At 39.6% G+C, this 14744-nt stretch overlaps 3 protein-coding genes across 4 annotated transcripts; 1 reads left to right on the plus strand and 2 right to left on the minus strand.

The window, feature by feature from the left end:
• Positions 1-562: 562 nt before the first annotated feature.
• On the minus strand, positions 563-5965 carry adnpa (activity-dependent neuroprotector homeobox a). Its single transcript, XM_082155599.1, has 4 exons — positions 5585-5965; positions 3941-4053; positions 3732-3821; positions 563-3635 (listed from the first exon to the last, which is right to left on the minus strand). The coding sequence occupies exons 2-4, from the start codon at positions 4046-4048 to the stop codon at positions 936-938; spliced, it is 2898 nt and encodes a 965-aa protein (XP_082011725.1). The 5' UTR covers positions 4049-4053; positions 5585-5965; the 3' UTR covers positions 563-935.
• Positions 5966-6955: 990 nt separating this feature from the next.
• On the minus strand, positions 6956-10707 carry LOC309487830 (DEP domain-containing mTOR-interacting protein). 2 transcript variants are annotated; one of them, XM_082155706.1, is made up of 9 exons: positions 10457-10707; positions 10076-10254; positions 9790-9913; positions 8842-9020; positions 8481-8687; positions 7780-7917; positions 7528-7598; positions 7341-7445; positions 6956-7262 (listed from the first exon to the last, which is right to left on the minus strand). In XM_082155706.1, the coding sequence occupies exons 1-9, from the start codon at positions 10537-10539 to the stop codon at positions 7137-7139; spliced, it is 1212 nt and encodes a 403-aa protein (XP_082011832.1). In that variant the 5' UTR covers positions 10540-10707; the 3' UTR covers positions 6956-7136. The 2 variants fall into 2 exon arrangements, with proteins under 2 accessions (XP_082011832.1, XP_082011833.1); XM_082155707.1 differs by having other exon boundaries at positions 10483-10704.
• Positions 10708-12138: 1431 nt separating this feature from the next.
• Positions 12139-13796, plus strand: mafbb (v-maf avian musculoaponeurotic fibrosarcoma oncogene homolog Bb). The gene has a single exon (XM_082155708.1). The coding sequence runs from the start codon at positions 12359-12361 to the stop codon at positions 13304-13306; it is 948 nt and encodes a 315-aa protein (XP_082011834.1). The 5' UTR covers positions 12139-12358; the 3' UTR covers positions 13307-13796.
• Positions 13797-14744: the final 948 nt, after the last annotated feature.

The raw sequence follows: 14744 nt of genomic DNA on the forward strand, positions 1-14744 counted from the left end.
CCCCACTGACATTAGTCAAGCTAACATGACCAACAACAGGTTTTAGAACTGCTGAATTGGCAAAATGCAGCTGCCATGAATGTGTTATGTAAATTAAAATCTGTATTATTGAATGACAGTGATCTAATAGACAGTGACCTCTAAGGGCAGTGTGGTGTCAATACAATAGTCAAGATAGATGTCAACTGTTAAGTTACTTGGCAAGAATTAAAAAATAAAAGGAAAGATGTTGTTTATTTGTTGAGATAATACTAATGTGTAATAATTGGAAGAGTTACCTTTATTGAGTGATTCCAGTAAGAAACATTTAGTTCAAACAAATGCTCAAATAGTTCAAATAAATATTCCATCACCTGCTTCACTTTGCACTGAAATAGTGGTCTGCCTATTACAATATTATTAAAACTAAGTAAACTAACAAAATGTACATGACAAAACAGGTCCTACTGAAAGGATTGGAAATCAGATATTTGGCTCAAATGGGAATTCCTGCTTTTTGTTAGTAATACAATTGAATTCAACATATTTTATAACAATAAAAAAGAACATTCAAGCACTTGACTGTAAATTACACGGTCCTTTTATTTGATCAGGAAAAAACAATAGACCTATCAATTTTGTTACAATTCCAACAAGTGTGATTAAATACAGAGAACAGTATACAAAAAAAGAAAAAGAAAAACTCCAAAGACAAAAGGGTCGGTTGGGAAAAAAAGGATACAGTATAATAGTTTTCCGCTCTTTGACAGCAGAATTGTTTAAGAGTAAACAGTACTTTCAGTAAAAGTGTGTAACTCCTCCGGCTTTACATGTTACAACTCATATTCGTTCACATCATAATGTTAAACTGTCACCCAAATGTGAGGTAAAAGCTCTGACCTACAAATCTGGGCCTGGAGAGTTAGAGAGAGCAAGGGGACCATCACCACAAGCCATCATCTACCAAGCAACCCCACCTTCTTCCCTTTCACTTCGAATCGCCCCGCTGGTCTGTAGTGGGTCTCTTCAGAAGACATGCTGCCTGACCAGGTAGCTTCGTCAGGACTAGAACCTGAAACAGAGCCATCTAGACTTTTTGGCCCAACTCTGGGAGAACTTCTGCTCCCCCTGACACCTCTTTCACAACGGAAGCGCTCTCGCAGCAATGACCCTTTTGTGTGGGACTGAACTACTGAAGGCCTTAACACCGCAGTTTGTTGATTTAGATTTTCAGTTAGCATCACTTCTGGCTCTGAATCACTGTCAGAGTCAATGGCAATAGGTTCTGAGGATGATCCTGGGCATGGCTTGAAGGCACAGTTGCTTTGACTACTTTGTCCAGTGTTTAATGGCTGCTTTTTCCCCTTTAAGTCTGCAGAGAAACCAACAGGAGACTTCAGCCTAAATTTTGAGGTCCTTGAGAATCCGCTTTTTTCATCGTCGTTGACTTTAAACAAAGAGTTGGCGTCAAAGCTCATGTCATGCTTAAGCTGGCTCACTGCCCGCATGTTAAAGCCTAGTAACACAACAGGTTTGCGGGTTACTAAGTCTCGGTCACATGAGCGCCGATGATTGGCAAAATGGCTCGCGACATCTGACTTCCACAACCAGAGGCTTGCAGCAAGTTTCTCGATCTCTCGTTGGGAAGGGTAGGGATGCCGATTGAAATACGCTGAAAGGAAAGCTTTCCGTGCTTCGTAGGACTCGTCACCATGGCCTTTCGGATCTAAGGCCAGCACGACCGGCTCTCCTGGCTTCTCGACAAAGACTGTAGGGTAATACCCAGACTGGTCTACCATCTTTCTTCTCTTGGGGTCAGATGGATCCGGGGTAACTAACTCACGTTTGAGAGCCCCAGCTCCAGGTGAACGCAGTCCGCACGTGATGGGTTTGGTGCCTTTGGGGGTCTGGCAAACACCTCGGCAGTGCACCAAATGGAGCGTGATGGTGGAAGCCGTCATGTTGCTAGTGTACACTCCCAGGCAGTGGATGCACTTGTAGGTTAGCTTTTTCTCTACAGGGTGCAGCGTTTGGAGTACCTGATGACGATCCCGTAAATGATGGGCTAGGGCGTCCGAGATGGGACCTTTGAGAATAGTGAAGCATAGTGGGCAGAGAGTTTTACCAACTTCTTTCTTTTGCGACACCGAAGACTGGGACATGTTTCGGACCACAGAATCACTTGGGGTTTCTGGCTGCTTTGCAGCCATCTTTGCAGGCTTGGTCATGGTGCTGTTTTGTGGCTGTTGATTGGCAGCTGAAGAGGCTTCGGGGTTCTCCTTCATGTTGTAGGTGGTTACAATAAGCTGAACATTTTTGGGACTTCCTTGTTGAAGCGTGAGATCAAATGTGAGAGGAGAACCAGTTGGCGGAATCCCTGGCTCGTTAGGGTGAGCCAGCCGCTTGTGTGCTACAATTTTCTCAACTTCGTGAAATGTGGAATGACATTGTGGGCACGATAGCCCATGCACTAGCATATGGTTCAACAAAGAGTCGCTGGGTAGGTAACGATTACAGTACAGACACTTGCTAGTAAAATTGTGGATCTTCATGATGTATTTAGCCATCGCCCTCACCTTCTCTGCCTGGTGTTCCTTTTCAAAGTGAGCACTATATGTGCCTTCAGGGAAAAGTTCATTGCAGATGGTGCAAATCTTCCACTTTTGTGTTTGTGAGGTGTTCAGAGCATTGGCTGCAGCTTTCTTGGCCTGCAGTGACGTCAATGTGGCAGTAGCAGCATGCACTGATGAAGAGAGAGGTAGGCTCTTCAGTGAGGGGGAGAAAGAAGCTGAATGTGCATTAAAGTGTGCAGCACCATGGACTCCAAAGCTACTAAGTTGTTTTCCTGCGTGTGACTGGGAGACCACACCAGACACAAAAGCTTTATCAGGTAGTGTAACGCGCACTGGTTGACCAGGCATGGAGTTGCCTGCAAGGCTTTGCTTGAAATGGTTGCCGACAGGTAACCCTACCATTTTAGGCATACTGAAGCGATTTATTTGAGGTGTCTGAGGACGCACACCAGGAGTGATCGCAACACCCCTTTGGATTAGGTTGGCCTGGGGCCTCGGCACTATGACATTGGTGTGCCCGATCATAGCGGTAACTTGATGGCCAATGCGCTCATGGAACTCAATGACGTGCTGCACCAGTGCTTCATAAGAACGAGGCGTAAAGTGGCAGCTCTTGCAGTGAATTCCATGACTGTTGCCAGGGGTCTCTACACTGTTTTCTTGCTTCTCTGAGTTTTTTCCCAAGTAAGGTGTGGTCACATGCTGGAAGTGTTCCCTGTAGATATGCCTGCGCACCACATTGTACAGTCTATCTCGATAGGTGCACTTCTTGCAGTAGTACACTGGGAGCTCCTTTCGATCGCCTAGCAAGGGCTTGTCTACCCGCATACTGTCCCTAACCGCTACTGGAGCGCCGTGAGAGACAGTGGCACCCTGGCGTACCATATTGTGAGGCATATGGAAGAGCCTGACATGAGTTTCCAAAGTCCTCTTGTTCCCACTGTATGTGCAATATGAGCAGTTAAGAAGGATTCGGCTCTCGAAGTCTTCTCTGTGAACATTGCGGAAGTGGTTTTTGTAGGCAGAGAAATACTTGGAGGCAAACGGGCAATCTGAGCAGCAAAACTGCTTTGTTCTGTAGTCCTGCAACATTTTAGAGACAAAGCAGAATTACAAAATGTTTATGTAATGTGAAAAAATTTTTTGCTTAGAGGACTTCTGTTGCAGTGGCTGACATACCTGTGACTTTGTCCAGGATGAATCCCACGTACAAATGTCAAGGTAAAATTGGTTCATGTGAGAATCACTGGGGGTAACATCTTGGTAGTCCTACAGGAAAATGGACAGGAAATACCATCAGTGAAGGTCTTAAGTGTATGCATTAACGGATGTTTAATTTGATGTTCAATATGACTGCGAAACACATTTGCAAATTAAAAAAGAATCACCTCCACATGCTCTTTGCAGTAGTCAAGGCCAATGTCACTGAGAAGTCTCTTGACTTTTTTCCTGGCCTTCCTCAATCGAGTGAGGTTATTCACTGGAAGCTGAAACATCTCTTCTATGTATAAAAAGAAAGAAGAATTTTAGTTAAGCTCTCAATAATTAAAGATGCAGTCAGCAATGTTTATTTATGTTGTGCAAACCCATACTAGTTACGCATTTTATGTTATGGATGCAGCATCATGGAAAAGCAATGGTTTTCAGTTGCTATTTTCATTGTAGAAACAGTCTATTTGCAGTCAGCCATTAACTTACTCCAAAAGTTAGTAGTATTTTGCTGTTCATGTGAACTCTGTTTCTACATTTTGGCCCCAGCTTTTATTAGCCTCATGAGAGTGTACATGACAAACAATTTTAAAGGAATAGTCCACCTAAAAATGGAAATTTGATCAACTACTCACTCTCATATCGTTCCAAAACCATAAGACTTTCGCTCATCTTCGAAACACAAATTGAGGTATTTTTAATTAAACCTGAGAGATTACAGCCCCTCCATTGAAAGTCCATTATGGCAAAACCGTGACACTTCAAAAAGTTCATAAAGAGATCGCAAAAGTAATCCATGAATCAAGCAGTTTAAACCAAGTCTTCTGAAGAGACACCAAGAACCAATGAGGTTTGTTCTGTGTCACGAGCACATTTTAGCTTCCACAAGAACCAGTGAGATTTGTTCTCATAAGTTTAGCAAGTAAAGTTAAGCTTATTTTACCCCATTTAATGTGTTTTTGAAGACTCAAAGTTTTTAGTGAATTGACTTTCAATGGAGGAACAGAAATCTCTCAGGTTTCAGAAAAAAATTAAAAATAAAATAAAATCTTCACTTGTATTTCAAACATGAACAAAAGTTAAGGGTTTGGATGAAATGACTAAGTAAATGATGACAGAATTTTCATCTTTGACTGAAATAACGATTTAAGTACTATTCATGTAAACAATTCAATCATGTTAAAATTTTGAATGTAGAAAAAACATTGTAAATAGATGCTAATATTTTGTTTGAACAACAACAACAACAACTAAGTATTAGTATCTGTTTGTATACTGTTTCATGCATCTTAATGCATATACAGTAGTATGAAAGATAATTTCACTAGGTGTTACATTTTCCATCAGTTATGGGAAATGAATCAAATCAAACTAAACATACGTGCCTATATACAGTCAATAGTTTGGTGATTTTGCAGAATGTAAACAAACCACTTTAAAATAAACCTAATTAATAAAATTGCATGCCGCAAATGCAGCCCTGCAACTGGCCCAGTTGTTCCTATGAATGCAACTCCACTAGACAATACAGGCCACAGCAGGCCTTTTGATGGGCTCAGCAAAATAATACCCCATTTATTTTGACAGACTACGTTTGCGTTGCCCACATGTACAAACTTTGTAATGACAGTAAAGTGTATCTAATTTATAAATAATTTCGTATTTTTTTTTACTTTTGCGATAACATGGCAATTCTTACTGCATGCACACATATGCAATTAGCACGTTAGCTTAGCAACGGGATGTTTGATGTGCACACTGAACTCCACACAAAAGCACTGATGCCAGAGAAAGAAAAACAAACGTTTGTAATGGCATATTACCTGCTTTTCTTCACGGTCTCGCATCGAATTCCTCTCAAGAGTTTCGCTTTCGGACCAAATTAATGGTTGGGGTGAGAGGACAGAGGCAGATTGTGGTTTATTCGGCCCGGGCAGATGCTGCAGTCTTTCGCGCCGCTGCTGCCGCCGGTGGATTTAGGCAACTCATCCTGAGAATCCGCACCATGTGTCCTCAACTGGATTTACACAGACTACAGGGCAGTTTCTATTGGTCCTAAGAACTTGTTCTTTAATTCACGATTTGGATAGCCTGTTGTGTCAATTCAGTACAAACACTGGGCAGAAAAAATACTTTTTTTTCTTCTCTTCGAGACTGTACCACATACCAACCCAGCCTGTTCAAAATGGCGGACGGTTGCAAGCGGAAATGACATATATTTGTGTAAGATTCAAAAGGGGCCACACTGATGTCTGGTGGTGGCTTTCTTATACTGTCTATGGGTGGTGGTCATTCATCAACGCCACGCGAGACTAACCAAGTAGGTTTTAAGTAGTTGATTCTCAAAAGAATTGCACAAAGTGTAGCTTTTGTTCTTGATATTTGCTTGGGTTTATACATCAGTTGAGATTATGAAATTAAGATGCACTACAACACATTGGTAAACAGTTTCTGCTAAAATACCATATTACAGTAGCTACTATATCAGTTTAGAATGGTTCATTTTTCACTAGTGTTAGTGATATGACTGGTTCAATGTCATCAACATTGACAGTGGTAGTGTAAAGTCCAATCTGCCAGCCTAAGAGATATTGAACCAAAGTGTTTGCTATTTTCTAAATTCATGTTATAGATCTTGTGAATGTTTCATCCATGAATATGTTTTACTTTAAAAAACTAAATTTTGACCTTGTAATTTTTAATCAAAATGTCATAACTAAACTTGGAAAAACAGGAAAAAAAACTTAAAAACACCCTTCCACAATTGACTGCAAGCTCACATTTAGATCTGCCTCCATGCAATCAACATAACTTAACAAATGTATGGGGGATGGGGCATTTGTTTTTACATTTTTAAAAATGCCCCCAAAATTAGAGATATGGAGCAAAAATGTCCTTGTATGAGTTCTTGTTTTTAATATTTATAACAGGATAGAGTGCTGTTTTCCCAAATAGCAGCACAATTGAAAATGCGATACAACAAACAAACAAACAAACAAGAAGAAGTTAATATTATTGTGATAGTTAATAAAATGGTGACTTTCCTTTCAGAATTAGAACATCATTGTTCTATTTTTGAATGAATCCACAATTGTTTGACTGAATGATGGGGCCCTCCAATTGTTTCTTTGAAACGGGCCTCCGAGTTGCAAACGCCTCCTCTGTGTAAAACCAAAACTCCAAGCAGACATGTAATGATTGTAATGATTTCTTTATTTTAACCACCAAATAATATTTTTTTCCCATTATATTATATTAATATATTAGATTTACATGAGGATAAGGAGGAAAAAATATTGCACATCCTTCACCTAGCACTACACATAGTGACTCATTTAAAAATGTATACATTTTTTTTATTCCATCTATGCCGAATTAATCCAGTGGTTGCATCACTTCCAAAGTAACAAAACGGGGTCCGGTCATCACCAGCTTTGAGAGGGTACGATAGTCCAGGTGAAGCACACTGCGTCCATTGACTCGGCACACAAACTGGCGTACCTAAGCAAAAGAAAAAAAAGATTGGAGACCAGCTGATGATGGATTCTAATTTTCTATGTGTTTACGTGTTATGAACACCTTAACTCCTGCTGCCGCAGCAGGGCTTCCAGGATCCACCGCCTGAACATAACAAGGGGATTTTCCCCGTACTACAATGCCCCAGCCTAGGTCATCACCGAGGATCTTTAATTAAAATACTCACATTAAAAAAACTGTAGTTCAAGATTCTTTTCATGGCTAGCTAAGCATGATATGCAAGACTTACCGTAAGAACTCTTTTTATATAAGGAGCACCTGGAGATAACAGCTCCTCACAGGTTACATGTCTTTTCAGCACTGTCAATAACAATAATACACTTATATGTTGTGCTCAGAATTTGGCAACAGATAGAATAATGTCACTAGTTTTATTTTTGGCAATCTTTTAATACCTTTTCTCCTAAAAAAAAAAAGCGTTGAAATATAACAATTGTGTCTGTAACAAATTTTCAAAAGCATGCACATGCTGTCCTATAACCTGATGTAGGATTGCATCGTACTGCAAGAGCAGCGGTAAGAGAAACAGTGAGTGGGTATCCACATGAACTATGCTGCTGGTGGGTCAAACTTCCACAGTGTCCATTTGTAGGATCATTTAAATCCTTAGCAGGTTCAACTGGAATTAGAAATCAGAATTATGAATTAGAAAAGTTTATTCACGTAATCTGTTTTTGGAAAGAAGTGTATTATTTTCATCAAGGCTGCATTTAAATAAAAAATACAGAGTTATATATTATTATTTATTTTATTTTTTCAGTAATTTGCTCATATTGTTATATTGGCCGAATGGTAGTCCAGTATTACATTTTGTTGTGTGTCTGGGGGTCCATGAATAGTTTGGGGTTATGAAAAGAGGCCTTTGGTGTAAAATAAAATAATGAGAAACCCTAGGTTAAGGAGCTTGCTTGCTGACACAAAGGTTGCAGGTTGCATATATGGATGTGCACGGAAATGTTGAGTTACTGCGCTCATTATGCTGTGATATCTCAGCTGTGCCCTTGAGCGAGGTACTTAACTTCATATCGCTATATTGCTCCAGAGGGGGCTGACCCAGCAATTATTGTGCTGAAAGTCACTCTGAATAAATTGAGCTATTTGCCTAAGTATCACATCTCAAGCTCTAACTCTCCATATCAATGCATGGAAATATATTTGTAGTACTTTTTATCATTTTAATACCAGATAAGAAGTCACTGTTGCTCTCAGATGGAGATGTTTTGCGCAGTGTGAAGGGACTGTCAGCCTGGTCTTGGTTATGCTGTGTTATACATTCAACCTCTTCATTCTCTGTCTCATGCAGCAGTTGAGATAGACGGCGCCGCCGGCGAAAGTTAATGCAGAATTGATACAGCAACCCGCTGTCAAAAAAGTGGTGCTTCAGAGAGACTGCAGAGTGAAATGAAGAGTGGAGTGTTTCAGCGAGGCAAAGCTTGAAGAAGTTATTGTTATATACTCAGGTATGTTGCATTAGATTAACTTCACAGGAAGTGCATTTTGACTTAATGGCAAAATAATACACACACTATCATAATTCTCTTACCATGCTGAATGATATCATACTCTAGTAGGGCCTTGCAGAGATCTAGTCCTTGTCGCCGACTCTCTATTTCACCATTCTGTAGCAGCCAATCAATTAACATGTAACCAGGGAAAGAACGTTCATAAGCCACTCCCTTTTCCTGTCTCAGCTGTAAGATGGAGTCTTTGCTTGTAATCAGACTGTAAAAAGCAACAGATGAATTTTGATACAGGCATTTTGAAAAAGAGACTAATAATGAAAATACTTTTACAGCATTTATTAATGTAGGTTAATGTTTATTTATACATTTACTTCTACACAACCATTCAAACGTTTGGGGTCGGTAAATTCTATACGCCCACCAATGCTGCTTTTATTTGATCAAAAATACCATAAAAGAGTAATATTGTGAGATATTATTACAAATTAAAATAACTCTATAATTCTATTTGAATATAATTTGTATTTTATTCCTGTGATGGCAAAGCTGGATTTTCAGGAATCATTAATATGCTGATTTGGTGCTAAACAATTGCGCTGCTTAATATTTTTGGGAAGCAGTGATACATTTTTTCAGGATTCTTTGATGAATAGAAAATTTTAAAAAGCATTTAGCCTACTTGAAATAGAAATATTTTATTACATTATTAATGCCTTTACTGTCCCTTTTGAGCAATTTAATCATCCTTGCTGAATAAAAGTATTATTGTCTTTCAAAGAAAACCTTACTGACCCCAAACTTTTTTTAGTAAACTAATGTATTAACAAATGTTCTTTGTAAAATGTTATCAAAAAATAAATAAAAAAGATATACCAATTCAGAACAGACTGAAGGTCTTGAAAACTATTGGCAACATAATGGACTGGGTGGAAAGTATATTATGTATAGTGTTAATGAGGAATGACTGCAATTTAAAGCTAAATTAATATTTAAGATTTTTTTTTTTACTTCCTGTGAAAATGTCTTACTGTTCATACAGCCTCTGTCCACGCATGAAGATCTGAACTTCTACGTTGAAAGGAAATGTGCCATCATCTTTTCTGAATCTGTACAAGTATTTGGCATCTTTGAACACGGGCCACTTATCACACACTATTAAGATGAGAAAATTGTAAAGTATACATTGATACAATCTGTTAATTCAAACACAAAGAGTCAAATAAATGGGTCCTAATATGAGACAACACAGAAAGCAGAAATGACCTTTCTGTATCATGTTCTTTGTTATTTGGTGTACAGTAAATAATGTTCTACCGTGATGAATGATATCATGGTCCATGAGGTACTGCATGAGCTGGACAGCAGTTTCTCGATCAGGCACTTCTTTATGAGCAATCAGCCAATCAATTAACTCCTGAGCCACAAAACAATTCGGGTACGTTCGCAAATGGTGTCTGTGGTCCTTAATCAACTTGCTGTCATGTAGTCGTAATCTTCAAAACACAAATTATTAGAATCGTTATTTTGTAAAAAAAAAAAAAAAGAATAAATAAAAATAAGAATATTAGGCTACTGTATAACAGAATAATGTTTCAATATTCAACAAATAATCAATATATAATAAAGTCTTGCAGGTGAGATTTATAACTGTGTAAATGTCCTCCTGGGACTGAGCTTTGTGAATATATAGCGTACCTTAGCTGTTCTCCGGCAATCATTACCTCAGCTTTTTGGTGTCTTGTCATCATTGTACTTTGAATGTTTCCCAGTAGCTCCATGAATGTTCTGTCAAGGCTCTGCTTTTGTGCACTTGTTTTCTTCGCTTTATTGGTGCTTTTGTGTTTACTAAATATACAGTGAACCGAGGCACCAGTTTTTCAATGCTTTGAAATGTTGTGTATACAAATATACAGTCTCTCTCTCTCTCTCTCTCTCTCTCTCTCTCTCTCTCTCTCTCTCTCTCTCTCTCTCTCTCTCTCTCTCTCTCTTTCTCTCTCTTTCTCTCTCTATATCCTTGTCACAAGAACTTTAAATATTTTCCCAAGTTTAGGGTGATTTTACAGCCAACCTTCTCCAGATAATACATTTAAAAGCAGATGCACTGACTGATGTTGTCTTAACTGTAAATTTTGTAAATGTAAAAATTACCTACGTATCACATTTTGGAAAACATCTCAGCCGTTTCTCACAATGGCCACATGGTGTCAGTAAAAGAGTTAACAGAGAAACATACACCATCATTCTGCAGTTTTCTGAGGATCTTCTAACCTGGGCTTATCATTGGGTCCAAATACCATCTTAACTTATATTGGCTCATCTCAAAATTGCTTCCAGTTAGGTGTTTAAACTTTATTTTCAGTACAGGATTATAGTTGCACTGTCTTACATTACTGAGGGGAGAGGAGTTATACAGTTTTTTGTTTAGTTTTTCACTGGCAGCGTGAATCTCACAAAACTGAAACACGTCCAGGTATCGCACGCTTAAATCATCTTAATTTTTTTGCATTCTCATTACTGCAATGCAGATTTTTTATTATTTTTATTATGATACACTAAAAATACAACAGTGAAAACCTGTTAAATTAAACAGCAATAGACATAGCAATAAAAATGTAATACACTTGTTAAAGTTATGGGGATTTTTTTTTATAAGCTACAATGAATAGGGGAAATGGCATTTAAGAAAGATTTTATTTTTGTTATCTGTCATGTACATTGGAGTAGCCTACATTTTTATGTTGCATTTTATGTTATTTAGTTTATGCTTATAGCCTTAATTTAGTGTCATGTGCTACCCTGATGGTCTTGTGTAGACTGTGCTCTCTTTTTATTATTATTGGTCACAGTTGCTGGAGAGGCCAACTTTAAGGGATTGTGTGTCCTTCCGTTTCACAAGCCAGTATACATTTTACAATGACAATCAGATTTTAGCTCAAATGTAGGCCTATTAACATTAGGCCTATGTAGGCTAATTTAATAACAATTATAGGAACTGTGGAATATAGGCCTACAGTCACCAAAACTGTACAACAATACTGTAATGCTTGTGACTGTCAGATCAGTATACTGGAAAGTGTACTGTGGTAGTAGCTTCTGCCTTTGACTTAGTCTACTTATTTAAATATAATAAAAAACAATAAGCCTTTTACAGTGAGAATCATACTGAGAATCAACCCTGAAAAACTTGAAAATAAAAAGTATACTAACCTTAATAATAGGTTTCTTTTTCGTTGAACAAAATACAACTTCTTGTTTTTTTTTCCTTTTGATTTGAGGTAAATGTAACTTGGACGTGTTTTGGTGAGAGTGACAGCTGTGATAGGAAAGAGGGCGTGGTCTCGCTGCGCGGCTGCTTTTAAAGCAGAGTGATTTACTTTCTTTTCAACATACATCCTGCGCTGGTCAACGAGAGACCATCTGAGACCTAAAGGCGAAAACCTGCTAACTTTCCGTTGGCTAAATTGTTCAGGAGGGTGGTTGAAAGCGGTGTCTTCACATCCAGCTCGATTGTATAGCCTAAGTGGTGTTTTCAGAACCTTAATGCAACCTAAACCACAGTAATAAGTTGTTCACTTCATCGAAACATCAGCAGAAATCATGACGGCGGAGCATCATGGTCTTCTGGAGCTGGCAAAAAATCAGCTGAATATGGACTACGGTGACTTTGACATGAGGTTTGACGTGAAGAAGGAGACTGCAGCTTTGGGACCAGAGCGCTCTTTTATCCAGCAGTGCGGTCTACACGTGCCAGGCTCCGTGTCCAGCACACCCGTGAGCACCCCGTGCAGCTCCGTGCCTTCATCGCCGAGCTTCAGCCCGAGTGGACAGAGAAGCAGTGCTGACGATCTCTACTGGACCCTGAGCACGGGGACTTATCCACAGCATGCAGATCCACACTGTCTTGAACTAACACCCGAGGATGTCCGGGAAGCCTTAAGTGCGAATCTCATGCATGCACACCCGCCTCAGCTCCACCAGGCAGAGATGGAGGGATACAGGAGCATGGGGCAGTTCCACGCGCCGAGTGTGCATCAGTATCATCAGCAGCAGTACACCGAGCTCGGCCACAATCCCGGCTTTGCGCATGGCAAAAGCATGGATCAGTTAATGCAGCATATCGACTGCTCATCTCAAGGCGCGACGCACCTGAAGTCCCACCATCAGACGCACCACAGGCGCAGCGAGCGCGCGGAGAGCCGCTTCTCCGACCAGCAGTTGGTGTCCATGTCTGTGCGCGAGCTCAACCGACACCTCCGCGGCATGAGCAAGGACGATATTATCCGCCTGAAGCAGAAACGCCGCACCTTGAAGAACCGCGGGTACGCTCAGTCGTGCCGGCACAAACGCGTTCAGCAGAAACACACACTGGAGCACGAGAAGACGAACCTCGCGACGCAAGTGGAGCAGCTGAAGCACGAGCTCAATCGGCTGGTGCGCGAGAGGGACGCATATAAACTCAAATGCGAGAGGCTAGCTGTCGGAATGAACTGCCAGAGTAACGGACCCTCTTGTGAAAATCCATCATCGCCCGAGTTTTTGCGGTAGTTCAAAATGTATTGAGGATTTCTAAAGTTTCTGATAAAAACATCTTAAACCAGAATAAGATTGTTTGCTGGTCTGATGCCCCAAACCCCTTTAAAACCCCTCTAAAACCAGCTGGAAGACCAGCAAACCATCTTATGGTTGTTGTTTTTGTTTAGTTTTTGTCAGGAGGAGAAAGTTTTAATTCTCTTATTCAGTATTTTATATTTTCACTCGACCTTATCTCTGACATGTCAAGCTGGTTTTGATAATGTATCTTTTATCTTTGAGTTTTCACAACAGCCATCTCAGCTATGCAAATGACATTTGACCCTTTTGGCAATAGATGCATTGCACTGGTATTTTTGTTTGTTTGAACATTTTCTATATCTTTCATTTGTTTCATTAATCAGTTGTACCATTTTCAAGAATTGTTCCTTGAAACTTTTGAAGAGTAAAAGATTGTGATTTGCATTGTTACCTCCAGAATAAATTTTTGAAGCAAAAAAAAAAAGTATTCGAGTTCCCTAATCTTTCTTACTTTTGTGTGTAGGCCAACCTCATGCGAAGGGATGTTTTATATGTAACCCATCAACCACATTGTTCATAAAAAGTCAACACAGATTGACCTGAAACACACACAAATGCATCAGCACACACACACATAAAATATCATGTGAGCATAAAAAAAACAGAACGCAGGTATGTCTACTTGCAGCAACCTTTGACCTTGCTTAGCGGCTGTTTCCTGAGACAACTGTGTTTCTAATGACTCGAGAGACTCGGAGAAGAGCTGCACGGCACTGATTGTACCAAGGTGGAAATAAGTTTAGCCCTCTAACCTCTCCTTAAGAGGAAAGCAAAGGCCATCCATCCGAACTGTCGCTTCATTTCTCTTGTATGTAATGGTTGTACTACTATATAACTCCAATAACAGCCCATTATGACTAACTTTACAAGAACAATGAGTAATCTAAACCCTAAATGACGAACCATGTGTAGTTTAGAACGTTTGCACTTTTGGTAATGAATTAAAAGGATTTAAATATGCAAATCTAAACTAGGCAAATTCGAACTGCACACTTTGTTAATAAAAGTAAATGGAATAAAGCAGCAGTGCTGATGCACTTTCACAACACTGACATAAATAGATCTTGTTCTTTTTTTGTTTACTCAACTCTCCTTTTCTCGGGATCCAAACAACATGTGTGGCAAAACAGCCTTTAACCCTCGACCTTGTTGTCAACTGCTCCTTAACAGTTAGTGCAAGATTGACCTTTTTGTAATGACGTGCCACCTGTGCAATACAGGGTCACAGGTGCAAAAGCAGTTTTTCACGAAGCAACAGATTTATGGTCTCTTTCTCATCTCATTTAGGGTGAGCTTGTCTTCATAAGCGAGAATGATTGAAAGCATTGTGGACTCTGATCAATACAAATTGGAATAATGTGACTAAGACTTC

The sequence above is a fragment of the Leuciscus leuciscus genome (assembly GCF_965113295.1).
Source record: "Leuciscus leuciscus genome assembly, chromosome: 23".
Lineage (NCBI taxonomy): Eukaryota > Metazoa > Chordata > Actinopteri > Cypriniformes > Leuciscidae > Leuciscus > Leuciscus leuciscus.

What these genes read in the sequence shown, in the direction of transcription:
- adnpa (XM_082155599.1), bottom strand. Translation starts at nt 4,048, where the DNA reads ATGTTTCAGCTTCCAGTGAATAACCTCACTCGATTGAGGAAGGCCAGG. An exon ending in ACTGCAAAGAGCATGTGGAG is followed by an intron (nt 3,822 to 3,940) that starts GTGATTCTTTTT and finishes ATTTTCCTGTAG; the next exon opens with GACTACCAAGATGTTACCCC. An exon ending in CATCCTGGACAAAGTCACAG is followed by an intron (nt 3,636 to 3,731) that starts GTATGTCAGCCA and finishes AAAATGTTGCAG; the next exon opens with GACTACAGAACAAAGCAGTT.
- mafbb (XM_082155708.1), top strand. Translation starts at nt 12,359, where the DNA reads ATGACGGCGGAGCATCATGGTCTTCTGGAGCTGGCAAAAAATCAGCTG.
- LOC309487830 (XM_082155706.1), bottom strand. Translation starts at nt 10,539, where the DNA reads ATGGAGCTACTGGGAAACATTCAAAGTACAATGATGACAAGACACCAA. An exon ending in CCATGATATCATTCATCACG is followed by an intron (nt 9,914 to 10,075) that starts GTAGAACATTAT and finishes TCATCTTAATAG; the next exon opens with TGTGTGATAAGTGGCCCGTG. An exon ending in GTATGATATCATTCAGCATG is followed by an intron (nt 8,688 to 8,841) that starts GTAAGAGAATTA and finishes TTCACTCTGCAG; the next exon opens with TCTCTCTGAAGCACCACTTT.